General features: G+C 41.5%; 1 protein-coding gene across 1 annotated transcript in view; it reads left to right on the top strand.

Annotated features, from left to right (window-relative positions):
• Nucleotides 1-26,931, top strand: part of GALT (galactose-1-phosphate uridylyltransferase) — a 1,193,614-nt gene that overhangs the window by 997,806 nt on the left and 168,877 nt on the right. Inside the window, exon 10 of the mRNA XM_044087230.1 lies at nt 21,261-21,415. Coding sequence (XP_043943165.1) covers nt 21,261-21,415 — 155 coding nt within the window. The remainder of the gene's footprint in view (nt 1-21,260; nt 21,416-26,931) is intronic.

Genomic DNA, 26,931 nt, shown 5'->3' on the forward strand with positions numbered 1-26,931 from the left:
TGATGTCATGATTTGTATTGATAAAAACATCATGCTTCTGTTCATGGGAGGTCCATAGAAGAAAATAGGCAAATGAGTATAGAAGGCAAGATTATCCTAATCAGAGTTCCACGGAAAAAAGTCCTGTACATCAGATGATATGGTAACAATATAGTTATGTCTATAACTTGTGGGATGACGGGCCTGAATATGGAATACTACAGATTAATTCCTGAAATACTAGTTTATTTACTGCTGGACTGCAGTGTTATATCTCCCTGAATTTGTAGAAACTTAGGGAAATTTAGCAAATACACTATTATTCTGCCTAAAACCAGTTTCCATCTGCTTGAGTTGGTGGTAGCTTAGATTGTAAAAATCCCACAGCCCCTGTGGAAGAGAGTGGGGGAAGTTTCCTAATGCCCTGGCCAAATTTCCTCTAGTAGTGTAACAGCCATCTCAGGTTTCCCGTGAAAAGAAATAACCTGGTCAACAAAGGATAAATAAAATAAATTAAAAAAATGTACTAAATATGAATTGAATTTGCCACTAAAAAGAAATAAATCTATTTCTATAACGGGCACTATCATGTTTTCTGTCTCACATTTCATTTTCAAATGCTAATTCCCTTTGAATATTATCTCAGTAAAAGCAGTGTGCCAACTGCATATCCTGAGAATCACTAGTGTCCAACAGAATTCCATACAATATTAATTGTAAAACAGTAATGACCACCAAGAATATGTTTATGGTTGTAATATTCCTCCACTTTGTAGCTGAACATCTATTGCCCATCACATGAAAACATGATAGAATCATATGAAATGATACTAACTCTGTTTTTGAAACAGCTACTTGGACTTCTGTACATGCTTTTACCAAGCACTACAAGTTGGATGGAATCTCCAAAGCCAGAGCTGATTTTGCTAGGGGCATCCTTCATGGGTTCCTAGAAGGGCTCTGCTGGTCCTTCCTCCTAAGTTTCTTATTCAGGTTTGACACTCTCCCAGAGGTTAAGAATACTGCAGCATGTGAATGGAAGGACATAGTACAGTTGTGCAAAATCTTACCATAACAGTAGATGGCCTTTCCTTCTGTTTCACTGTTCACTCCCTCCCTCCTCCCCCTGGTCCATTTCCCTCCTGGATGTACTGTTTATCTCTTGGTTTTCCTTGGACTGGTATTCATACTGGGGCTCTCAGTTCTGAGGATGGTACATCCGGACATGACCTTTATGCCTTACACTATGCGAGGAGCATTCTTGTGATGTATGGCTTACCTTAAATCGACAGTAGGCTTTTGTTTACTGGTGGGGCATTGGGCTGCATAGGCAGAGAATCCCGGAGCTTAAGAATACTGCTTCAGTGAAGGAAAGAACATCTACTGTTGTGGTACGAATTTACACAACTGTACTTTATACATGAGCAAGGAGATATATTCCTTTTGGAATACTTAAGAGCCTTAATGACATAGATAACAAGGTGAGGAGAATTCATACGAATATTTGGAACTGTAGGAAGTAGTACGTAACCTGATTTCAGTGCCAAAGTGAGTATGTGTTGTATTCAGTTTACTAAACAAATGTGTAACAGCAGTTCATATAGTCGGTGCAGTGTTGGGAACTATAGTGGACAGTTTAGCCAAACCCAGAATATATTATATTTGGTCTGTGAAAAAAAAAATATTTCAGTAGATGTCCTTCCTTGTCGCTGTTGCAGTATTCTTTACAATTAGGATATCCTGCCAAGGGTAGCCAAATGTCCTGCTAGCATACCAAAGCCTTTACACCTTCCAGGCATCTGTGTATCATATGTGCAAGCTGTAAGGTACATGCGTGAAGTACGGATGCCTAATCCTTGGAACTTCTTTGCCGCCAGTCTGAACGCTACCTCTGAATTTGGTCTGTACTTCATTCACTAAGCAGGTTCATCTCCACGCCTTCCAAAGATAAGTGTCGCATTGGGTTCCTTTTTTTCATTTTTCCTCTTTGTAGTTTGTTTTCACCTTATCCAGGAAGGGAAAATTTGTGAGTGGGAGGCAGATTCTCTATAACGATAGACAGGACAAGTGCCTTTTTCATTTCTGTGCTACACATGACCAAACATAGTGTGAGATTTGTCAGGTGTTTCTCCCAGACACACTCTGCAGACATCTGTCGACCCTCTGTACTTATCTAGAAAACCAATGTATGAAGCTTTTGGTTTAGGATACCATGGCCAAATCTGTCTGCCGTGAAATTCAGCCACCACAAGAAAAAAAACAAAAAGGCATATACTGACCCTGCTGCTGTCCAGCCTCCACTATCAGGTTGGATGAAGAACCTGAGGACCATCCATTGTCAATATCTGTTCCCTTTGCTGTGACACACTTGAAGGCCAATATGAAGATGCCTACCCATGTCTCTCAGGCTGTGCATATATTTGGTGTAGATATAGAGAGAGGACCGCAGCTGATAATATCTGAGGGTCCTAGGGGGATTTCCCAAGTATTAGTTTGGGGAGATGTGCCTGGTACACTCATCAAATCTAGCCAGGAGTCTGAAACTCCTAGATTTTTTAAAGCAGAAATTCCTTTAAAAAAGAAAAAAAAAAACAAATGTGGCTTCTGTGGCCAAGGATCGTCAAAAAGAGTGGCAGGACTTTACTCTGGGTCTTTTCAATGCCCTTATGACCCTGAACCCCCACAAGGGTTGTCTGTCCCTGCTTCTGCCCCTGGTCTTCCACCCCTTCTAAAAGGCCTAGGGATTCTGATTCTTCTGATGAAGAGTTGGATTCTGATGAGTCTCTTGACATATTCCTTCCAGATCCTTGCACTCTGGGATATGATGAATAAGATTCACTGTCCCTGGATTCTCTTTTTGAAGAACTATTTTTGGGGTTACAGTGGTCCACATGATGGGATACTTTAAGTGGAACTTTTCCCGGGTTTCTGATGTTCAGAAAAGGAAACTATGAATTCTTGCAAATGAGACCTTCTGCAGTCCCTCCTTTTTTAGCTGCCCTTTTGGATACCTTTTCTACAGCTTCTCAGGCTCCTGACTGTCAACCTACAGCCTCTAAGAAGCCATATAGATTTTATAAAGTCCCTGAGGATCACAACTTTTTGTATGTGTCTTTTTCCGATCCTGTTATTTCCATATTTACAGATAAGCTGTCCAAACTGTTATCCTCTTCCACTTCTTTTACTTTTGACAAGGACAGTCTTGCTATGGAGAGATGTGGGGAAAAATTGTATACTTTGGACTTCAGGACCATTAATTATTAGACCCACATAACTAGGTATATCCTGGCTGTTCTCTGCCAACTTGGGAGATTTTGACCGATATGTCTAATTCGGACAGTAAGATTTCTGCCTGTTCTCTTTTGAGATTTGCCTCTCAGGTGGCTTGCCATTCCACTAAATGCAGTTGTGATGCTGATGATGCCTCCTGTAGGGCAGCTTCATCTGGATATGTCACAATGAGATACTCTTCTTTGCTTCTTCAGGCCTTACCCGAAGACATTAAGACCAAACTATTAAATTCCTCCTTAGCCAGCCAGAGTATCTCTGTTACTGCTGCTGCAGAGTTGTTTAAAACTCTTCAGGATAAATGGATAAATGCAAGGTTATGCAGGACTTAAAGAAAATGTTTGTTTTCCTGGTCCCTAAGTTCCAAAGTAATTATTCATCTAAACCTTTTTATGTCCACAAGCAGCCTAGATAGCCTGATACTAGAGGGTTCCTAGACAAGTTTTCCCAGACAAGCCCCCATCAAAAGTCTAGAGTCCAAAAATGTTCTTTTCTGACAAATCTGCCTCTATCTGACTTCCAGCCTCCCCTCCCCTTCAGCCAGATTCCTCTGTCTCTCAGGCTGTCTTTTCCTGTTTGACAAGAGTTAACCATAGATACCGGGGTTCCCCATTATCCAAAATGGTTATGTTATGACTTGGAAGTCTTTCTCCATTCTTCAGTCTTCCTCAGCCTCTCCCTTCCCAGATCCCTCATTTTTCTTAGGCAGGATCTGGTGGAAGAGGAAACCATCCAGTCTGTCTTTTGTTTCAACAGGGAACAGGTTTTTAATCCAGAATGTTCCCAGGTGGAGGCCCATTCTAGACCTGTCTTTTCTCAAAACTTTTTATTTATTTATTTATTTATTTATTTTTTATTTTATTTTATTTTACATTTGTTGACCTGGATAGTCTAACTGGATATATATCCATTTTCAGGAGAGGCCCGGGGAGAAAAGCTCCACTACAGCATTATGCAAATTGATACAAATAAGTACGTAAAAATACATATTTAAAAAGATTAATTAAACATAGAGATCAATAATAGTGAATACACCCTGCATAAGAGAATACAAAAATTACATGATTATAACAGGATTAATATGTGAAAAGCTTAGGCAATATTAGAGAGTAAAAAAATGGACATATATCCAGTTAGACTATCCAGGTCAACAAATGTAAAATAAAATAAAAAATAAATAAAAAAATAAAAAAATAAATAAATAAAAAGTGTTGAGAAAAGACAGGTCTAGAGGAGTGGTTCCAGCCAGAAACTTGTAGTCTATTGGCCATTTTGGGTCAATTCCTAGCTCTTTTCAGCCCCCTGTAATAAAGCCGCTTGTATTCAACTCAGCACCGCTCCTCGTGGTGTCCTGCAGAGTTCTACAAGCAGCAGAGAGCAAAAGAGTGACTTTTCCCTGATTTAAGTATTTTTTTTCTGGCTTTTTGATTATTTACTGCTTAGCGACTGCATTTTCGCCTGTTTATACAGCTCTGCATTCTATTTAAACTGTTTTTGTGTTAACTGTTTTGCACCTTTAAAAAAGTTTTTTGTTGCTTAATTTTACCTGTAGGCTAACACATTCAAGTGCGCTAGCCGTTTAAAAGCATTTATAGCATTTACTGTCTGTTTTTCCTCTGTTTTCTGCAAAAAAGATCTTGTTTTCCCGCCTTACTGAAATAGAATAGTCCATTCTTCAGAGTTTGCTGATCTCTGGGCTTTGGCTTGGTTCCTGTTCTATTCCGTATCCTTATTTGGAAAAAGGGAAGCTTCTTTGTTTACCAGTGGGAGTGGGGAGCACTAAGCAGCCTATATGTCCCTAGAGCAGTGGTTCCAGCCAGAAAATTGTAGTCTGTTGGCCATTTTGGGTCGATTCCTAGCTCTTTTCAACCCCCTGCTATAAAGCCCGCTTTAGGCATGATTTAGCGGAGTTGCCCATAGAGCACCATCGGGCAGCGCCGGTTAAACAAGGTTAAACTATTTCTGGCTCCGTAAAGTCTGCTCTTCAATTTTTCCCTTAGAACTTCTCTACTTGCAATCTAAACAGTCTATTCTCTATCTCAAAAGCTCAGCACTTGCTCCTAAAGCATTTTTATATAGGTAAAGTACTTGTATACTAAACAAAGTACTACATTAGCCTAGAATCCCCTTGAGTACCCATTTCCGTATAGGTCCCTTCTGACTCAGTTACACAGCAAACTTTTTCACTTTTTCTAGCATGTCGAAGGGTCAGTTGCTAGCGTCCTCTCCTGTTCAGCTGGTGAATCTTGGCATCTTGAGGCAATGTTACAATTGCCTCATGTACACAGACAACCCACTCCTTCTCCCACAAAACACAAATACATGTGAGAGATGCAACTATACAGCCAAACTGGAGGCTGAGCTCTCTCAACTCAGGACTATCACAACTGCAAAACAAACACATAAACACACAAAGACATACTCGGAGGCACTGATAAAAAATCTACCAAAACTACAGAGGCCTCCAAAGCAGACACCCAAGCAACTGCCACCTCAAGACATAAGACATGCAACACATAGCTCTCAAAGTCAGTGTGCTAAACAGTCACAGCCCTTAAGGCCAAACACAATGCCAGACACACTTGTTATAGGTGACTCCATAGTCAGACACACTGACGTCCCACTCACCAGACTGAACAAGGAAAAGATCACAGTAAGCTGACTGTCAGGCGCTAGAATCCGCCATATAACACAAGCACTCAGGTCACTCCACAGCAAGTACAAGTATGACTCAGTCATTGTCCATGCCGGTGTGAACGACCTGAGATGTACCTCCCTGGACTACATGAAGAGAGACATAGAGGAGCTCTCAGATTATGTAGCCCAGGCCGGTATGACCCTGACCCTGAGCAGTATCCTACCCTCACCAAGAATTATGCCACAATACAGAGACAAAATGATCAGCTTTAATAATTGGCTTAATTACTGGTGTCATTCTAAGGGGATCCAATGTCTGTCTGCCTGGGATGACATGCTTGACAAGCCACGCTGCTGAGGGACGGCTTGCACCTGTCACCCCTGGGCTTCCGGATATTGGCAAAGGCTCTTGCCACCCCCATAGTGCCTTTTTTAGACAAGGCTCAAATGATAAACCTACCGCCCTAGAAAACAAAAATGGAAAAATCTAATGGTAATACTGCTCAATGCCAGAAGTCTAAACCTCAAGATGCACCCTCGAAGCCCTCCTCAGTATGGAGAACATCGATGTCTGTGCTGTGACTGAAACCTGGTTCAAGGCTCCTGAGTGCACCCCAGCACTATCAGGTTATACCTCATATCAAAATCCGGACCGAACCACAACAGGACTGGGAGTATCCATATTCATAAAGGATACCCACACCTCCAGGTTAGTGGCAACGCACAAAGCATCGGAGACCATCCAGGTGCAATTAACCATAGGTAAAACTGCCCTACAGTTTGTAGTATGCTACAGACCACCCTCTCAAACTCAGGAAACCCACACAGCCTTCCTGAAGACACTGGAGAGTATGAATGTCTCTCCAAACACCATCATATTGGGTGACTTCAACTACCCAAACATAGACTGGGAACATTACTCAAGCCCCAACACCCTAGCCCAAAAGTTCCTGGAGTTCATAAACTCAAATGCTATGGAACAACTAGTCACCATTCCCACAAGAGGAGAAAATATACTAGACCTGATCATCACAAACATGGGGACAAAATGCTCCACACTGGAAGTATATCCCTCATTGGTGAGATCACACCATAAATTAATCTCACTGGAGATCCACATCCCGCCCCCAACCCCAGCAAAAAAGACCACAGTGAAGAACTTCTCAAAAGCAAACTTCACACTTTCCTAAGACTGGAGTGGTATCCTTCAAGGCCCCCGAGCCAGTGGAAACCACAACCCACGCTGCTGAAACCCTTACAAATGCCTTCTACGAGCACCTTCAGGAATGTATGGATCAAGCAATCCCTAATAAAATCAAGACCCTTTCCACCAAAGGCAGGCGCCCGGTCTGGTGGACCCCAGCCATAAACAAACTCTACAACAAGAGGAGAAAGCTACTACATGACAGAGCAAAATCCCTAAAAGGGAAGGCATCTCTGATCAATACTAGCAAAAAACTACAATCACTCATAAAATCATCCATGGCCACCTTTGAGAGAAAAATCGCTAAAGACGCAAAAGACAATCATAAGGCCTTCTTTAGCTATGTTAGAAACCTGGGTGGAAACTCCCAGATATGCTCAGAATTAGTCCAAAATGATACAAAAATCACTGAACCCACAGACATTGCCAACATACTGGCAGACAGGTTCAGTGCACATTTCTCCCCTCCCTCCCCCCCAAAAGGAGAAATATCTATCCCACCAGAGTCTAGCCTCCCAAACATCTCAAATGCCCAGGTGAGAGCTGCTCTCTCTAAAGCAAAAAACACAGCATCAATGGGACCGGACGGTGTCCCCGGCTGTGTGCTACACGAACTCAATGAGGAACTAAACCCACACATAAGGCTGCTGTTTAATCTTAGCCTTACTACAGGATAAAGAATGGTGTACGGCAACTGTGGTCCCACTCCACAAAGGCGGTGCTTCTACAGACCCTGGAAATTACCGCCCCATAAGCTTTATGAGCCTGGTCTGCAAAGCTATGGAGAGGATCATAATGGAACTCATAAATAAAGACATTGGGGACCTACAGACACTGGATCCTACCCAATTTGGCTTTGTCAAGGGCAGATCCTGCCTCTTGAACTTGACTTTTGAAACCGTCACTAAGGCCATTGATGAGGGTAAGGCAGTTCACACAGCCTACCTTGACCTAGAAACACAATACCCCACTCGGGCATCATAGAAAAGCTCACCAGCTTAGATGTAAACCCATATGTCACAAGATGGGTTGCAAACTGGCTCAAGAACAGAACCCACAGGGTTAGAGTTGCTGGTGCCATGTCAGACTCTAAGCCGGTCATGAGCGGTGTCCCACAGAGCTCAGTCCTGGGCCTCCTCTTGTTCGGCATTTATTTTTCTGAAGTGCAGGCAAACATAGGGGGATTGTGGCTAACAAAATTTGTAGATGACTGCAAACTGGGCACCATAATTGACACTCCATCAGACACAGACATCCTCCAGAGAGGTCTCATAGAAATGGATAACTGGTGCCAGAGCCATGGCCTTAAGCTAAATGCCAAAAAATGTATAGTCATACCCTTTGGGAAAAACAAGGTAACCCCTAATTACCACATAGGTGGTAATCCTTTAAACACGGAAGAAGTTATCAGGGACCTGGGGACCCAAGTTGACAGTAACCTCTCTTTTGACACCCACATTGCCAAAGTGGTTAGGAAGACCTTCTACATTGCCCACCTGATCATGAAGGGATTCACATCCAGATCAGGAGAGGTCATTGTAATCCTGTACTCTTCACTTATCAGACCAATGATTGAGTACAACGCCCCATTCGGAATGTACCTTACCCGTCACCTGCAGCAGTTGGAAAGACCCCAAAAGTTCCTCACCAAAAGGATAAAGGGGCTCAAACATATGTCATACGCTGCCTGACTGAAGAAACTCCAGCTCTATTCAGTCGCATACCGTCTGCTCAGAGGTGATCTGTGCCTGACATACAAGGCCATGTCCAACCCGGAATTAATGGACATGCTCCACCTCAAAAAATCCAAATCCACCAGAGCCACGAGAGCAAGAGACTTAAACCTCAACAGGGATATAAATAGGACGTGCTGGAGGGACAGATTCATCACCCAGAGACTCCCTACACTATGGAACAGAATCCCAGTCCATGTGAGGCAGAGCCCCTCACTGACTCTGTTCAAGAGAAATTTTGACGAGTGGATGGGAGATCGTAGGTTTACCCCGGGAATCATCTCTGTGTCACTGCTGGACAGAGACACAGCAAACTAATGGGTATAGTATTCTCATCCTAAGGGGTGGTGAAAGCCACACACACTCTGGCTAGGCTTATAAATGCCCTAGGGCAGATAGCCTAGTATGAACCTATGAACCTATACTTAATATAAAAATACAACACAGTGGTGTGTTTATGTTTTGTCATGGATGCATATTTTGTGTATGTGAAGGTGGTGGTTGAGGAGGAAATATTAGTCAGGATTAGTACATAGGCAAAGCCATTGTAAAGATAGGTAGATTTCTCTAGGTCCCTTCATTTAGGCTGTCATTTTCAGGCATTTTCCCTCTGTTGCTGCGTCAAGCCTTTCTGGTATTTCTGGATATGAAGGATGCTTTCCTCCATATTCCTATTCACCCTGTCTTCAAAAAAGTTTTACGTTTCTTCCATTCATTGTTAGTTCTCTGCATTACCTTTTGATCTTTCTGCAGCTCCAGAGGTCCTTACCAAATGTCTGGGTCTTATAATAGTCTTCTGCAGACTTCAGGAACTTCAAATATTCCGAACTTCAAATATTCCCTTATTTGGATGAGCTTTTAACTCAAGCCCCCTCTCAGCAGCTACTGCTTCAGAATGTATACTTCACTATGTTTCTTCTGTGCAGTGTGGAGTTGACCCTCAGTCTCAAAAAATCTGTGTTGAATACCTTTCAATATCAAGTGTTTTTGGGTTGCAGAATTCATCTCATTCCAATGTTGATTAGTTTCCTGCCTCCCAAGGTCCTCTCATTGACTGCTTATTTCTAGTCTCCTTCTTCTTCCAGCCTTGCAAGAGACTTTCTCCAAACTCAGGTGTATATGGCAACCACCATTTCTATGCTTCCCTTTGCCAAACTCCATTTGAGGAAATTTCAGTGTTATCTCATGACTGTGCCACCCTCTGCCGTATCTAGTTTCTATCTGACCTTGCCTCAAGCTTGAGCTCCATGAGTAGATTCAAGAAATGTCCCTGAATCCAGATCTGCCTCTTCAAATTGCTTTCCCTACTGTGGAGCTAAACATGGATGCTTCCAATCACAGTTGGGAGACCCTTTTCCAACATTCTAAAAGTCCTAGGTTTTTTGGCCCCATTAACAAATGACAGACCATATCAACATGAAGGAGATGAGGGCTGTACTTCTATCTCTCCAGGCTTTTTACTCCTTTTGGGTTCCAGTCCTCTAAAGGGTTTTACAGACCAAACCATAGTCATGTGGTACATTAACAAAGATGCACAACATCTTACTTTTTTTGCAGGCTTGCACTTCAGGCTTGAGTATATGCAGTCCACCATCACTTGATTTTTCAGGTAGTCTACATTCTTTCAGAGCACAGTCTGGTGGCTAGACTCTTTGAGCAGGTCCAGTATGAATCCTCAGAAAATGATGATTCACGGGGAGGTGTTTGTAGACATTGTATATTGGTGAGGTACTCCTCAGGTAGATCTTTTTACATCCCCTCTGTCACACGTTAGTCCGTAACACAAGTAATAATAAGGTTTGGGGTTTTGTTTAGATGCTTTAATACATAGAAATGCATCAGGATGGATAGCAGCATCTTTAAATATGAACGAACAAACAGACGGAGCTTACATGCATATATGTTCACATCTTAACAGCTAACTACAAAATGGCAGTCAGGCTCGCACCTGCTCGGTACTTATACATTTGGTATACACACACATATTAATCTACATCCTCCATCTTAAAACGATTGCCCTTTATGCAAAACAGTGTTAGAGCTAGGCATGTATCACTATATTCATTGGCAACAAAACACAATGCTCATGTCCAAGTTGCTTCAACTGTATTACAGGGTTTAGAGATTTTACCATATCTCATAACATAACATTTGGGACTAAATTTAGCAATGGGGACAGTCTGCAGTGCACAACTCTTATCAGGAACTTCTGGATTCATCTTAGGAACAGGAATATCCTCTAGAACTTTCTCAGAAATTGGAACACCCGACAACTCATTCTGAGATGGTCTAACAGGCTGCTGTGGTATAGGCTCAGATACCGGTAGTAAATGTTTCCAATTCTGCCTAAATGTTGCTCCTTCCAATTCCACAATGTACGATCTCAGCTCTGGACCAGTATTCTTCAGGACACAAATCTGATCATAACGTTTAGACATTTGCATCATTCCCACTTCTCCCTTTCGTAATGGATTGAGCGGTCTGCTGGTCTGGGATAGGCATTTCCTCAACAGATTATTTCTCACTGATCTGCTGTTTTTGACTATTGACTACTGATTGGTAATGTGGTTCTGGTTTGTCTCGACAGAAGTCTCTGAGCAGGTGAATCAAGATGTTTATCACAAGGAATATTTCTGAGATTCAAGAGATAGAGGAAAATATCAGTATTATCTTGTTTTGACTTCTCAAGTAACTGTGTTGCACTTTGCACTGCATGTTCTGCCAAACCTTTTGACTGTGGGTATTCTGGACTACTTGTGACATGAGTAAAGTCCCATTCTTCAGTAAATCTTTTGAACTGTTGGCTTGTAAACTGCATGCCATTGTCAGAAGTAACTTTATATTGTCTGCCATATACAGCAAAATGACGCTTCATCTTGTTAGTGACAGTACTAGATACTAGATTGGGAAGTAGGTCAATCTTGACCCAATTGGAGTAAGATTCTTCTAACACCAAATAATGGTGACCATTCCATTTGAAGATATCAGTGGCTACTGTTGACCATGGTAGTTCTGGAATCTGGGTAAGCTGAAATGGTTCCTTCTCTTGATGAGGCTTTGTAATATTACATACTGAACAAGACAAAAGTGCTTTCTCAATATCCTGTACATAGAAGAGCAAAATACTCTCTCTCACCCTTCTTTTGGTAGATTCAGTTCCTGGGTGACCATGATGCAAGATAGTAATGTACTCAGGTTGCAAGGACTTTGGAACAATTACTTTTGGACCTTTCATAATGATACCTTTGTCAGACAAAATCTCATCTCTGTATGGAAAATAAGGTTGCAGTTCTCGAGATAAACTAGATTTCTTTGATGGCCATCCATGATTAAGTGGTTAAGCCTTTGTAAAACTGGATCAGTGGCTGTGTGACCTCTCAGCTCATCAAGACATGTGGTAGAAAAATTTCTCACTTCCATGATTTCAAAATCATCAAGCGAATAAAAACCTTGATTTTCATTCTGTTTCTTGGTATTTCTGGGTGATCTGGATAATGTGTCAGCAAGATAAAGAAGTTTGCCTTTTCTGTAGAAAAGATTGAAATTGTACATTTGCAATCTCAGCATCATGTGTTGCAGTCTGGCTGGGGCTGAATGCATTGGTTTTCTCAGAATAGTGACTAATGGTTGGTGGTCTATTTCGATCTGGATAAGTTTACCATAAACATAATCATGGAACTTGGAACATGCAGTCACAATTGCCAAATGCTCTTTCTCAATCTGGGCGTACTGCTGTTCAGTTTGGGTAAGAGTTCTCGATGCATAGGCAACAGGTTGATCCTCTTTTCCACTGCACCAAGTCCAAATTTCGAAGCATCACAAGAAAGTGTAACTGGTTTGTGAACATCATAGTATCTGAGCGTTAGTGGACTAGTAATTCTCCATTTCAAGACATCAGATGCTCTTTTTTGTTGCTGTAACCAGGACCAGGATACATCTTTAAATGTCAGCTCTCTGAGTGGCTCTGATAGGTGGCTCAAGTCTGGAATGAACTTGCCTAGATAGTTGGCCATGCCAAGAAAATGTTGCAGGCTTGAGCTTTATCTGGATCTGGCATCTCAAAAATGGCTGTTTGTTTAGAAGGATCTAATTGTAGGCCTGTACTCGTAAATAAATGACCAATATAAGGAACTTCTTGTAGCCTAAATTTGCGTTTCTGTGGGTTGAGCTCAAAATTCACTTGATGTGCCCTGTCGAGAACTGTTCTGAGGTTTCTGTCAAGTTTGGCTTCATCACAACCTCATACTAGTATGCCATCTACTATGATAACACAAGGATACCTGGAAAAAATTAGCTCCATTGCACGCTGAAAGACTTAACTTGCAGAATGTATCCCAAATGGCATTCTCAAGTCTGTACCTCCCAAACAGAGTACTGAAAGTAGTGAGCAGTGATGATTTCTTGTCAAGCTGAATTTACCAAAGTGAACTCTCTGCATCTAAGACAGAAAAAATACTGGCATTTAGTGTTAAAGCTCCAATTTCTTCAACTGTGTGCATTGGATAATGAGGTCTTTTTAGTGCTTTGTTCAAATCTTGTGGATCAGTACATATTCTGAAGTCATCTGAGCTCTTCTTATGAGCTACCACCACGGGAGATACCCATTTAGTTGGAGTTGCGACTGGAAAAATCACACCATGTCGCACCATTTTATCTAACTCTGCTTTGACTCTGTCTTGTATGGTTATTGGAACCTTACATGCTGGTCTGATAACTGAAATGACCTCTGTGTCTAACTTCATGTTGTACACAAGTGGAAGTTTGCCTAGTTTGTCTTGGAAAAGATCATCATAGGTAGAAATATTGTGCTGGACAAAATTAGAGTAGTGGTCTTTTAAGCTAACATGGTTGACTTTCTTATTAAATGAAAGCAGTCCCATTTTCAAACTGTTTCTGACCCTAATAATGACAGGACATGCCTCTTGACCACATAAAATAATAAGTTGTAGCTTCTTCAAGCAGAATAACATGAAAGCACAATTGAGCCTTTGGTTTGAATCTCTTCACCTCTGTTTTGCACACCTTGCCAAATCAAGCCTTTCACCTTTACATGCTCTGGCAAATGTTTCTGCAACATAATATTGCACTTGGAACCTGTATCAACTTTGAGCTCTGTAGGTTTGCCATTTATCCAAACAGTACAAAATACTTCATTATTGGCCCTTAAATCAACTGCATTGACTGTTTCATGAAGCACTGACACACCAACATAAACAGTAGGCTTGCTACAGTCTAACTGATCAACTTGTTTCTTAAAATGTTCCCTTTTAATGAAAGAATGCGGACCTTTTGATTTACAAAATCTTTTGAAGTGATTCCATTTATTACATTAGTGGCATTGTTGACCAAAACCTAAAGACTTTTCCCTTTTAGATTCATTATTACCACTACAATTACGACAGTTGGCATTGAAACTAGGATGAGGCCCAGGTTTTGAGTTTGCTGACTCACTGTTATGGTTCACTGAGATTGTGTGAAGTCTGGAATGTGCTAGCAAGTTCTGGGGTTTACCAGTAAGTGCTGCAGGGGTTACAGCTGCCATGTGCTGGGGCCTTGTGGCATACTCTCAGCATGAGCTTTATCACTGTGCCTTCTAGAGGTGCTGTCATTTGTAAGCATATTTATGTGCTTTCCTGTAAGCTCGAATAGCTGACAAATCTCAGTAACCTTATTCAAAGTTAAATCACTGTCACAAAGCAAAATATTTCTCACAGCATCATCTTTTATGCCACACAGAAGTCTGTCCTTTATGAACATGAATCATCCCTTAAGTCACTAAATCTGCATGTATTAGCCTTATTTCTCAGGTCAATTATATATGCTGCAAAAGTTTCACCAGGCTTTTGATTCTTTTTATAAAATAAGTGCCCTTTCCATTGTAACATTTGTCTGGGGGGGTTACACATGTGTCTAAATTTACATTTTAAGCACTCTGGTTCTTCCCTTGACTTGGCCTGTACAACAATATGACAATTCTCTCCAGCATAGATAGCAGGTGTATGTACAAATGAACACTCCCTTTCAATGGCTTCTGACCAAGCTAAATTAAGTAGAATAAATGCCTTTGTACATCAGAAAATGCAGCCTGTATGAAAATGTCATACTCTTGCTTAAACACTCCAATTCTCAGCAATATTACTGTCAAACACAAGTGCACTGGCCTTTTGAAATCCATCTGCCATGCCCACAAAGTGTACACAAACACACTAAAAATATGGCCCTTGTAATTATGTATGAGCAAACTGTTCTGTGAACTTGTAACAACATTCAAATGCACAATAAACTTTAAAATACTGTACTTAGCGAAATATGCTCTGTAATGGCTGTTCTCTGTGAAATGTGCCTTGTAATGGCTGTACTTTGTGAAATAGCTTTACTGTAACACTGCACAAACATGCAAACACTTTATACACCTGATAACTCTGATATCTTTGCTTAATATGAAAATACACATGCTTTGTGAATATGCAGTTGTTCCCCCTTATTTTGTTTTATGCAATTTATTTCAAACATTTTCCATAGTAATTTGAATATTTTTATCAATAACATACATACCTGTTTATGCAAACATTCTTAAGAATGTTCTGTATGCCCTGTTTCATATTATATGAAACAAAATAGTGCTGAGCAAGTTTTAATACCTGAAATTAATTTCTGACTTGTTTTGCAAAGTTTTACCCCTTTTTAGGATGATCCACTCGTGTACATTCCTCCAACTGTATCCAAGTGCCTCTAATCATTTTCACCAAGCTGTTTCAAACTTAGTGCTTTTGCCATCTGCATTCAATATGCCGATGACTCAACTTTAATCTGTGCTGCTAATAATGTTTCCTCCCTCCAGTCCCTAACTCAAACAGTTTTCCATAAAGTTGAAAATTGGTTTATGGAACATTCCCTCCTTCTAAATCCCAAGAAAACAAAACTTCTTCTCTTTTCTCCCACTCTCAAATCTTCCACACCTTTCTTCTCTATCTCCTCTAATAATACCACCTGTATTAACCCAGACATGACCACTCGCCTATTAGGTATTACTATTGATAACCGTCTTAATTTTGATCACCATATTGACAACACCATCAAATCAGTTAACAAAAAAAATAGGTACTCTTTACAGAATTAAACCCTTTCTTACCCCAGCAGCTAGAAAAACCATTGCCCAAACCCACCTGATCTCCACTCTTTTCTATGCCTCTGCCATATATACTAAATTATCAAAAAATAACATTACCAAACTCTCTTCCTGTTACAACAGTATAACTAGATTCATTACGGCTACGCCCTTTAGAACTCACCACTGTCTCAACCTCAGGCAACTTGATTGGTTAGAACTTAATAGCCTCCTACTCTATCAACAACTAACTATCATTCATAAGTCCCTTTACTACCCAGATGCTACCCCTAGCCTGACAAAACTGATTACCCCTTATAAAAACCTAGCCACACTCCGATCTGCTAATAAACTACTAGTAGCCTCGACTAAATCTTACAATAAAGCTGGTGAGTCATTATTTTCAAATTAAAATCTGGAACCAACTCCCACCTAAAACCCACTGGCTATGTCCCTGTGCTAATCCTGACTGAAAACACTTCCCCTTCCTCCTAACTTCTGATTGTTGCCTCTAAATGCCACACTTACTGATACCAGCTACTTCCTTAGTTTGAATCCTCTATAAATTTTACCTATTCTTTCTTTCTTCTTCATATTATGCCATTTGGGGGCTCCTAATCTGCACTTTTATTACTCTTACTTCCCTTTTCTATCCTGCATACCTGAAATCTCTGTTTTTAACCAGCTGTTTCATTTATATTTGTTAATTATGGTCTTGAGTTGGCTAGTCTGTTTTTTAGTCTTACTCATGCTTACCATTGTACCATTCTGTATTTTGGATATATGTCCAGCTAGACTAGCCCGGTCAACAAATGTAAAATAAATAAAAATAAATAGTGTCCCTTTGGTATGCCAATTCTGACTTCAGGCCCTTTTAGATGTGCCAGTTCTGATTTGATGTCCTTTAGATATGCAACTTCTGGCACCATGTCTCGTTCATCTCTAACACAAGTAGTAAGAAGGCTTGGGGTTTTGTTAGATGCTTTAATACATAGAAACACATCCGAATGGATAGCAAGATCTTTATATACGAACAAACTAACAGACAGCGCTTACATACATACATGTTCACAACTCAACAGCTAACTACAAAATGGCAGTCAGGCTCACACTTGCTCAGCATTTATACACTCGTGCAAGCCCTTGGATAGCTTCTTAAAGGTATATGCACACATATTGATCTGCACCCTCTAAACCGATAACTTTCCCATTTCTGTTCAGGAGTGCCAAGTCCTCTTGTCTGGAAGTGGATGCCACATCTTTTTCTTGGAATAAGATGTTTTTGTATGCCTATAACCCCTCTTCCTGTGCTACCAAAGGTCCTGCACAAGATCATGTAGGATATGCCCAAAATCTTGATGGTGATTCCTTTTTGGCTAAGACAGAGCTAGTTCTCCTTTCTATTTCTTCTGGACAGGGTCTGTCATCACAAGTTACCTCACAGGATAGATCTACACACACAAGACAAGGGATCTCTCATTCACCCTCATTTGTCCACCCTTCAATTGACACTTTGGGTGATAGTTCTGACACATTATAGGTACCATTTTTCTGAGGATGTGCTTTGGATTTTGCAGGAGGCCAGAAAACCCACTGCTAGAAAACCATATGTGAATAAATAGAAGAGATTTTCTGTTTGGTGTCTTAAGCATATCCTGAATCCTTTTTCTGTGGGTGTTCCTATCATCCCTTCTTGTTTGTGTGAGTTGCTCAATTCTGGTATGGCATATTCATCTTTTAAAGTTCATTTGTCAGCCATTTCCACTTGTTTGCTTCTGAGTCCACTTTTGGCTAGAAAATTTTTGAAGTCAAACAATTTATAAAAGGTGTCTTTCATGTTTAGCCTCCAAGAAAGCTATTATTCCTTCTTGGGACCTTAATTTGGTTCATTAGAAGTTGACCCAGTCCACTTTTGAGCTTGCAGTTTCTTCTTCTTGCCTAGAACATTTTTCTTGGAAGACTCAATTGATGGTGGCTATTACGTCTGCCAAGAGGGTCGCTAAACTTAAGCACTCATGGGTGTTCCACCTTTTTGAGTTTTTCACAGGGAGAGAGTCTCTTTTCACTAATCCTTCTTTTATGCACGAGGTGGTTAATGATTTGTCATTCAATTAGTCCATTTATCTTCCTTCTTTTTTTCCATTCAACACAGAATCCTAGTGAGAGAGTTCTTCACACCTTGGATTTACATAGCTCAGATATTTCTTGGACAAGAAAAAAACATATCAGGAAATCTGAGCAGATGTTTGTTTCCTTTCATGCCAGTAAATTGGGTTTTGTGTTATCTAAGCAAACCATCTCTTACTGGATTTCGAAGGCCCTTTCTTTTTGCTATTCTTTTCATAGCAAGCAACTTTACCCTTCTGTTTGTGCGCATTCTACCAGGGCAATGGACACTTCAGGTGTTTTTTTCAAGGGTCTGGATACTAGATTTATCTTTGAAGCTGATGCTTGGTCTTCTGTTTACATTTTTAGCAAACATTACAAGTTGGTTGTCATTTCCAGAGCCAGAGTAGGTTTTGCCAGGCCATCCTTCATTGGTTTTTGGTGGGTTCTTCTGTGCCATCCTCCTCCCATACTTTTCCAGTAGCTTTTGTACTCTCCCAAGAGTAAAGAATAGTGCAACAGTGATTAGGAAGGACTTGGTACAGTTGCGTAAGATCTTACCATAATCATAGATGTCCTACTTCTCACTACTGCAATATTCTGTCCCATTTTTCTGCTCCTATTACTTTCTGTTGCCTTCTGGCTGAGGAGACCATCTTGCATCCTTTTTTCTTCTTACCTTTTCGGATGTACATGTTATTGCTTTTCTCAGGGTCTGTTCTGGTTCTTCTGGGGAACTTCAGTTCTGAGGATTAGGCATCTGTACATCACATATGTACCTTACAACTTGCACATGGGGCATACATCTGATGTAAGATACCTAGAAAGTGTAAAGGCTTTGGTATGCTGACCAGACATTCAGCTCCCCTCAGCAAGATGTCCAAAGAGTAAAGAATACTGTTATGGTAAGATCTTACACAACTGTACTTTCTTATCTTATAGACAAAGCAGTGTTGGGAGGCATAGCACAGGGTGTGTAGTGTACAGTTCATCAGACGTAGCATGTTTGAAAATAAAGTAACCAAAAAAAAAGAGTGAAAATTAATACCGTAAAGACTTGAATGAACAGCAAGTTAGTCAAAAAAATGCAACTAAAAGAAAATCTGTATAGTAGTGGGAAGAAACCTCCATATCCCTTGCAGGAGGTTGCATGTCCTGTAGCCCTCGTAGGTTCATAGGTAGGTACTAGGCTATCGACCCAAGGGCTTACGTAAGCTTAGCCAGCAAGGTTCCATGGCTTATGCCACCCAGGAAAGTTATTTTCCTCTGCCACTGTCGAGCAGAGACACAGAAGTGATCCCCGGGGTGTATTTCCTATTTTCCATCCACTCATCAAGATTTTTCTTGAAGAGTGCTAATGAAGAACTTTGCTTGACATAGATGGGTAGCTTGTTCCAGAGTATAGGAAGTCTCTGGGACAGGAATCTATCCCTCCAGCATGTCCTGTTTATTGTGGTGACAAGGTTTATGTCCCTAGCATGTGTAGCTTGGAGATGTTGGGATTTCTTTAGGTGTAGCATGTCCAACAGCTCTGGGTTTGACATAGCTTTATATGTTAGGCAGAGATCACCTCAGAGTAGGCGATATGCTACAGAGTAAAGCTGGAGTTTTTTGAGGCGGTCAGTGTAAGGCATTTGTTTGAGGCCAGTAATCCTCTTTGTGAGGTACTTCTGTGGCCTTTCCAGCTGCTGCAGATGTCTTGTGAGGTGCATTCCAAAAGGGGCATTGTACTCTATAATGGGTCTGAATGACGAGTAGAGGGGAACAATGACCTCTTTTTTTTTCCTGGATGGAGAACCCTTTTATGATGAGGTGTGCCACGTAGAAGGACTTCCTGACTACTGTGGCTATGTGACTATCAAAGGAGAGACTACTGTTCACCTGGGTCCCAAGGTCTCTTATCATGCATTTGGTGTTAAGTAGATTGCTGCTTATGTTGTAGTTCATGGGTGCAGAGTTTTTACCAAAGGGTTGACACTGCACTTTTTGACATTGAGCTTGAGGCCATGGCTCTGACACCAGGCATCTGTCTCAGTGAGGCCCTTCTGTAGGATGTCCACATCATTTGGGGACTTGACTATGGCTCCTAGTTTGCAGCCTTCTGGGTTAGCCTGTACTTCAGAGAAGTAGATACCATATTATACACTTTGAGAATGCTACATATTAGTATGATGACTTGATTCCATACTGCAAAGACAACTCTCAGTGTTGCACAGTTCTGCTTACTGAGCACCATTTTAGGACAGGAGCTGTAAATAATAGTCTTCCGTGGAATTTCAGTAGTTTAACTGTTAGTGACTGGGTTATACTAATTTGCAGTGAGTGACAACACTGCTGACTCACACTGTGCTGCTATACATTTCCCATCTTCTCATGAGGAGACAGAGCCATGAGAAGGAAAGGCCTATTGCTGACACAGTAGCACAAACTAGCAACTTTCTGGAGTACTGTTGTGTTCAAGCTTGTAAATTCACACCGGAACAAGGATCTTGTTGTTGTCTTTCAGCTTTTCCCGGTTAGGGGTCGCAACAGCGGAACTTCGGTCTGCTAATGATTGGCAGTAGATTTTCACGAACGCCGAGGTGCCAGCTTGACGTTCAACCTTCAGTGAAGGCACACCCATTTACGCATGTCTTTTGAACGCCCCCCCAACCACGGGGAGGACATGCAGACTCCACACAGAAGGCACTCCCCGCACTCCAGCTGATAATTGAACGGGAGAACCTCTTGCTGTGAGGCAACAACGCTACCGCTGCACCACCGCGGAAGAACAAGGATGTAAGAAGAAAAATCAGTTTAAGTGTAGTAAATAAAATTATGCACGTTTTATTCCCAAGTCTTCTGAGAAAAATTACTTCAGGTTTTACCTTCTGAGGGGCAGAAGTTGGAGAAAAGAATAAACAAATGCAAGTGAAGAAGGGGGTGGATGAAGGACATTACAGAGGAAAACATTACACAAGAAGCCATTCTATATGACTGAGAGATTTTGTATGCTCTTTCAAGAATCTGACAGCAGAAAGTAGCAGTAAACAACTGTAGCAGATTTTGGACACACATGTTCTTTTACTGAATAAATTGCAAAGTCCAGATTATATATACTGACAAATACCTAGGACCACAAATGTAAGCATACCCTCTGCAGACCATTCCTTGCTTGTGTGTCTAATGTTTGTAAAAGTTGAAAAATTATTATTTTTTCCCATAGGTGCTCCTACAGGTCCCCAATTGACAGAAGACTGCAGCCACTGGCAGCTCCATGCTCATTATTACCCACCCCTGCTCCGTTCTGCCACAGTGCGTAAATTCATGGTGGGCTATGAGATGCTTGGTCAGGCCCAGAGGGACTTTACTCCAGAGCAGGTGAGATCATCATTCTTTTTAGCTTTTTTGTAATATTCTGCTGGAGGTCATCATAGAAAGATGTATCACTGCTAAAAACTGGCATTATTAGTAATATGTAAATAAAACTGTTAACATTTGGTCTGGACTGTTTTATAGTTTTGGAAACAGTGTCAGAGAAGAGTAGTAATAAGATTAAACAGTTTGTGTCAGAAGCTACATAAAGAGTGATAAGCCCGACGTATCTCTGAAGAAAGGTGTGCATGTGTTTGCGGGCGGGGAGGGGGGGCATGATAAAACCTTTGCCGTGTAGAAACTCATACAGTAAAAGTGAGTTTTATTTCAAAGAAAGATGCCTGAAAAGAGGCCCAAGTTTGATGTTACAAGGTAAGTTATTTAACAGAATATGGCAATATACACTACATAGAAAGGTTAGTTGATAATTTGAACAGCCTTTCTGTAGGGTCAGACTGGAAACAGGGAACTGAATTTAAAAATGCATCCTGCATCATTTATGGACAGAATAAGCTATTTGGTTAAGCAGGACTTGTAACATACCCAATATGTAGGGAAATTGGAAGGCTATTTATGTATTTAAGTTTTACAGTCACAATCCAGATGCAATTAAATATGAAGAATAAATGCACACTCTCTAGAGAAGTAAATAACAGTATTAGATTGGCATAACAATTAAACAGATCGTAGGACCATAGAATTGTAGGAGTTGTAAGGAAACTGAGCCATAAGGTCATTTCTGTTCTGCCAATAGCACACTTAAGCCTTGCCTCTTATTTCCAGCAGGGGCAGGCCAGTCATATCAAGGATGAATTTGTGAATGCCCATCCAGTTAGGTCAAGTCCATCTTAAACACAGTGTATCACACCGCTTCATTTGGAGAGAGAGTTTGTTCCTGAAAAGGTGTAGGCACTGCGTGACAAATCTATCAGTCTTCCTTGTCTTGTTTATTTGTTGGTGAAGATTTAGCTTACTGACCCTAATGTTAGCTGGTCTGTTTGATTTATTGAGGTATTGGAATTCTTGGGCTAATGGATCCTTTGTAGCCTGTAAGCAAATCACAAGTCACTCGTAAGGATCCATATGAAAGGGACAAAACCTACAATCATTCTTGGTAGTTTGTTTTTTAAGCCCCTGATCTTTTTAGTTACAAATCATTGATATTCTTAGTATAGTGCATCCCAAATGGGCATTATACTCAATGATTGGTCTAATCAATGCAGAGTACAAGGAGAATGAGATCTTCTGTAGGTCTGGAAATTATACCTTTAGCTATGTGCTGTGCAAGGTAAAAGAATTTCCTAAACACTGTTGCATCTTGATGATCAGACATAAACGAGCTACCCACCCATGTACCTAGTTCTCAAACACCATTTTTATTTTGAACTGGTGTGTTTTCTATGCTGTAAGTAGGAGCTAAGGATTGTTTACCAAATGCTACTATGTTGCATTTTTTGGTGTTCAGCTTGAGTACGTTTTAGTACACCAGCTATTCACAAGTGCAAGCACCTACTGGAGTGCATGTATGTGAGAGTGTGACGTGATAATGGCTCCTAGCATACAGTTATCTGCGAACTGCTCACAGAGATCCTCATTTGATAACTGGAAATCAGAGAAGTAGAAAACGAACAGCAGAGGTCCCAAAAACTGATCCCTGTGGGACTCCACTGGTCACTTTCATATTCTCCAAAGATGGGTCCCCTATTCTTACACTGCGAGTAGTAGCTCTAAGCCAGTTAACTATCCACCTAACAACGTAATAGTTGGTTGGAGTTCATTCAATTTATTACATTTGCATGTGGTATGATATTGAATGCCTTAACAAGGTCATGGTATGTTGTATGGATGGCTTGCCCAAAGTCAACAGCCTGAGTAAACCTCTCGAATAAATTTGCAGGATTCATTAGATAGACTCTACCTTTGACAAACCCAAACTGCTTGTGTTCATCTCTGATAAATAGTTAACTAGAGCAGGGCTAGCCACTCAGTGGTGTAGAATAAGCTCTAGGTGATTCGGTCGTGTTTACTAATGTCGCCAAAATGGACATGGTAAGTTATCGGTGATAAGTGGGTTGAGGACCCAGCCTACTCCAGGGACTCATGCTAAAGGTGGGAGGGATGTATGTGTCTCTGTTGGCCAGTGTGTGCCTGCCATAAAAGCTCAGCAGCCCTGGGTCAGTAAGCTACTGGCCAGCTGGTGTCTAGTTGTCCAGCCAGGGTTACCTGGAATAGATCTGTTGAGCAAAAGCTGGACGTAAAATGAATCAACTTGCCAAACATGAACTGAGAATTGCTGTACTTAATGTAGGTTCACTGACAGGTCGCAGCTTGGAAGAGGGATGACATGATATGGAGGAGGCTGGACATCCTATGTATCCAAGAGAAAAGATGGAAGTTCAGTGCAGCAAAGCCACTTGGCTTGGGATCCAGAGTCTACTACTCAGGAGGGGTACAGGCTAGAAATGCTGTGGAAATTGTGGTGTGTGAGAGAGGTTTCAGAAAGCAGTGAGGGATATCATCAAAATTAGTGACAGACTCATGGCAATCAGACTTCATTGTAATGATAGGGCAGTTTTCATAATCTCAGTCTATATCCCACAGCAGGGTTGTGATAGTGAGGAAAAGAGTGCATCCAAGCAGCAGTTGCCGGACCTACTAGATAAAGCAGGACAACAGGAATTGGTAGTGATAATGGGTGACTTGAATGAGGACAGCCTGGGTGACATGGGTTGGGCAACATAAATAAAGAAAGAAAGCCCATTTTAGACTTCTGTGTGGCAAATGGCTTGATAGTAGCCAACACTGTTCAGAAAGAGAGACGGTCACAAGATCACATACAGGAGTGGCCAACATGCGACTCAGGTTGGCTTCCTCCTTGTAAGGAAAGGGCAAGGACACCAGGGTAGAATCAGTGATTGCAAAGTCATCCCCAGTGAAACAGTCCTCTCACAGCATAAACCAATGTTTGCCACTATCAGCTACAAGTGGTCAGAGAAGGCTCTAATGTGAACTGAGACCAGTCTGAAGATCTGGAAGTTGACAGGAGAGAAAGCACAACAGTTCAAGGAATTACTTGAGGGCCCTAGCACTCCAAGAAATGGAAGACATAGGTGGAGTTGAAAAAGAATGGCAGCACCTCAAAACAGCATGTGTGAAGACTATAGAACAGATATGTGGCTGTGCCAGATATGGAAATAAGGTACATAAGGAAAGCTGGGGGTGGAATGCAGAAGTCTAGGAAGTCATCAAAAGAAAGGAGTGCAGGAAAAAGTGGGAGATAGAAAAGACCAACAAGGCTAGGATGGAATACTGGTTGACTAACAAAGAAGCTAAGGACAAGACATCTACAACAACTGGAAAGGCCACAGAAATACCTCACAAAGAGGATTACTGGCCTCAAACAGATGCTCTACGCAGACCATCTCAAAAAACTCCAGCTTTACTCTGTCACATTTTGCCTACTCAGAGGTGATCTCTGCCTAACATACAAAGCTTTGTCAAACCCAGAGCTGTTGGACTTGCTCCACTTAAAGAAATCCCAATTCCTCTGAGCTACATGCTCTAGGGACCTAAACCTTGTCACCACAATAAACAGAACATGCCAGAGGGATAGATTCCTGTCCCAGAGACTTCCCATACACTGGAATAAACTACCTATCTATATCAAACAAAGCTCCTCATTAGCACTCTTCAAGAAAAATCTTGATGATTGGATGAGAAATAGGAAATTCACCCCGGGGATCACTTCTGTGGCTCTGCTCGACAGTGGCACAGGAAAATAATTTTCTTGGGTGGCAAAAGCCAGGGTACCTTTTTGGCTGGGCTTGTATAGGCCCCAGGGCTGATAGCCTAGTACCTACCGATGAACCTAGGAACCTAAGAAAGGAGTTGCAATAGCAAAGAATAGGGCATTGGAGGCACTCTACCAGCTTCTGGAAACTGACTCAGTAGGTGGTAAAAAGAAACTATACTAGGTTGCAAGGCAAAGACAGAAAGATAAAGAAAATGGACATCCTTCATAAAAGATGCCAGTAACAACCTGCTCACCAATCCACAGGACATCAAAGGCAGATGGAAGGAATATTTCCAGCAGTTTTTGAATGAAGAAACCACCCACAGAAGCTGTACTGATCCAGAAACAGTCTACAATGAGAGGAGAAGAGGAGGAGCCCACCCTAGAAGAAGTAAGGATAGTACTAAGGAAAATGAAGTTGGGGAAAGCAGTAGCACAGATGAGGTCAAAGCAGATATGATAAAGATGCTGGGTGAGATAGGTGAGAAATGGCTCCTGAGAGTAGTCATAGCAGTGTGGAAATAAAGGCATATCCCAGATGACTGGAAGATAAGCATACATGTGCCAATGTACAAGAACAAAGGGGGACATCCACAACTGTGGGCAGTACAGAGGCATCGAACTCCTATCAAATTGCATGAAAGTTCCAGAGAGAGTGATTGATAAATGTATACACAGAGTAGTAGAAAGTAAGGTGGGTAATGAGCAATTTGGATTCAGATCTGGATGCAGCACAACTGACCAGACGTTTGCAGTGAAACAGATAGTTGAGAAGGTAGAAATGAGGAAAGTCTCCAACTGGGCATTCCTAGACTTGGAGAAAGCATATGATAAGGTCCCAAGAAAGCTGATTTGGGCAGTACTGCAGTGGTTCGAAGTCCCAGAAACATTGGTAAAATTAGTGCAGGCTATATACATGTGCTGAGGAGGGATGCTGAGTATATTGGGAAAAAGATGCTAAGGATGAAGCTACCAGGTAACAGGAAAAGAGGAAGGCCTAAGATAAGGTTTATGGATGTGGTGAGAGAGGACATGCAGGTGGTTGGTGTGACAGAGCAAGATGCAGAGGACAGGAAGTAATGGAAACAGGTGATCTGCTGTGGCGACCCCTAACGGGAACAGCTGAAAGAAGATGAGTGCAGGCTATATACAAGGACCCAATGACTCAAGTACGAACAGTGTTCGGCCTCAGAGGGGCTCTCCGTGGGAGCGAGTGTGCACCAGGGTTCAGCTCTGAACCTACTGCTGTTCATACTGGTGATGGATTACATTAGCAAATAGGCTGGAGAGGACAGATCAACAAAGCTGCTGTATGCAGATGATATGGCATTACAGGCAGACTCTGAGCAAGAACATTGGCAAAGGATAGAAGAATGGAACGCAAAACTGAAGGCACATGGGATGAAACTAAGCACAGGTAAGACAGTGGTAATGGCAATAAATTGGGGAAATCATAAGAAGCTGAGAACTGAGATAGAAGGGAAGATATTGGAACAGGTAAACAGCTTCAAGTATCTGGGAGGGGTGGTTGAGGAGAAGGGACGTCTGAATGAAGAGGTGAAAGCTGGAATCAGAGGGGCTGCAGCCCACTGGCATAGAGTCTCGGGTGTAGTCTGACAGAAGAATGCCAAAGAAGCTGAAAAGTAAGGTGTACAAGGCAGTGGTGTGGTCAGTGCTACTGTATTGTACAGAATCCTGGGCATTAAAGGCAGAGCAGATGAAGAAATTA

This window comes from Protopterus annectens, chromosome 1.part1, assembly GCF_019279795.1.
Source record: "Protopterus annectens isolate FY-2018-M chromosome 1.part1, PAN1.0, whole genome shotgun sequence".
Taxonomy (NCBI): domain Eukaryota; kingdom Metazoa; phylum Chordata; order Ceratodontiformes; family Protopteridae; genus Protopterus; species Protopterus annectens.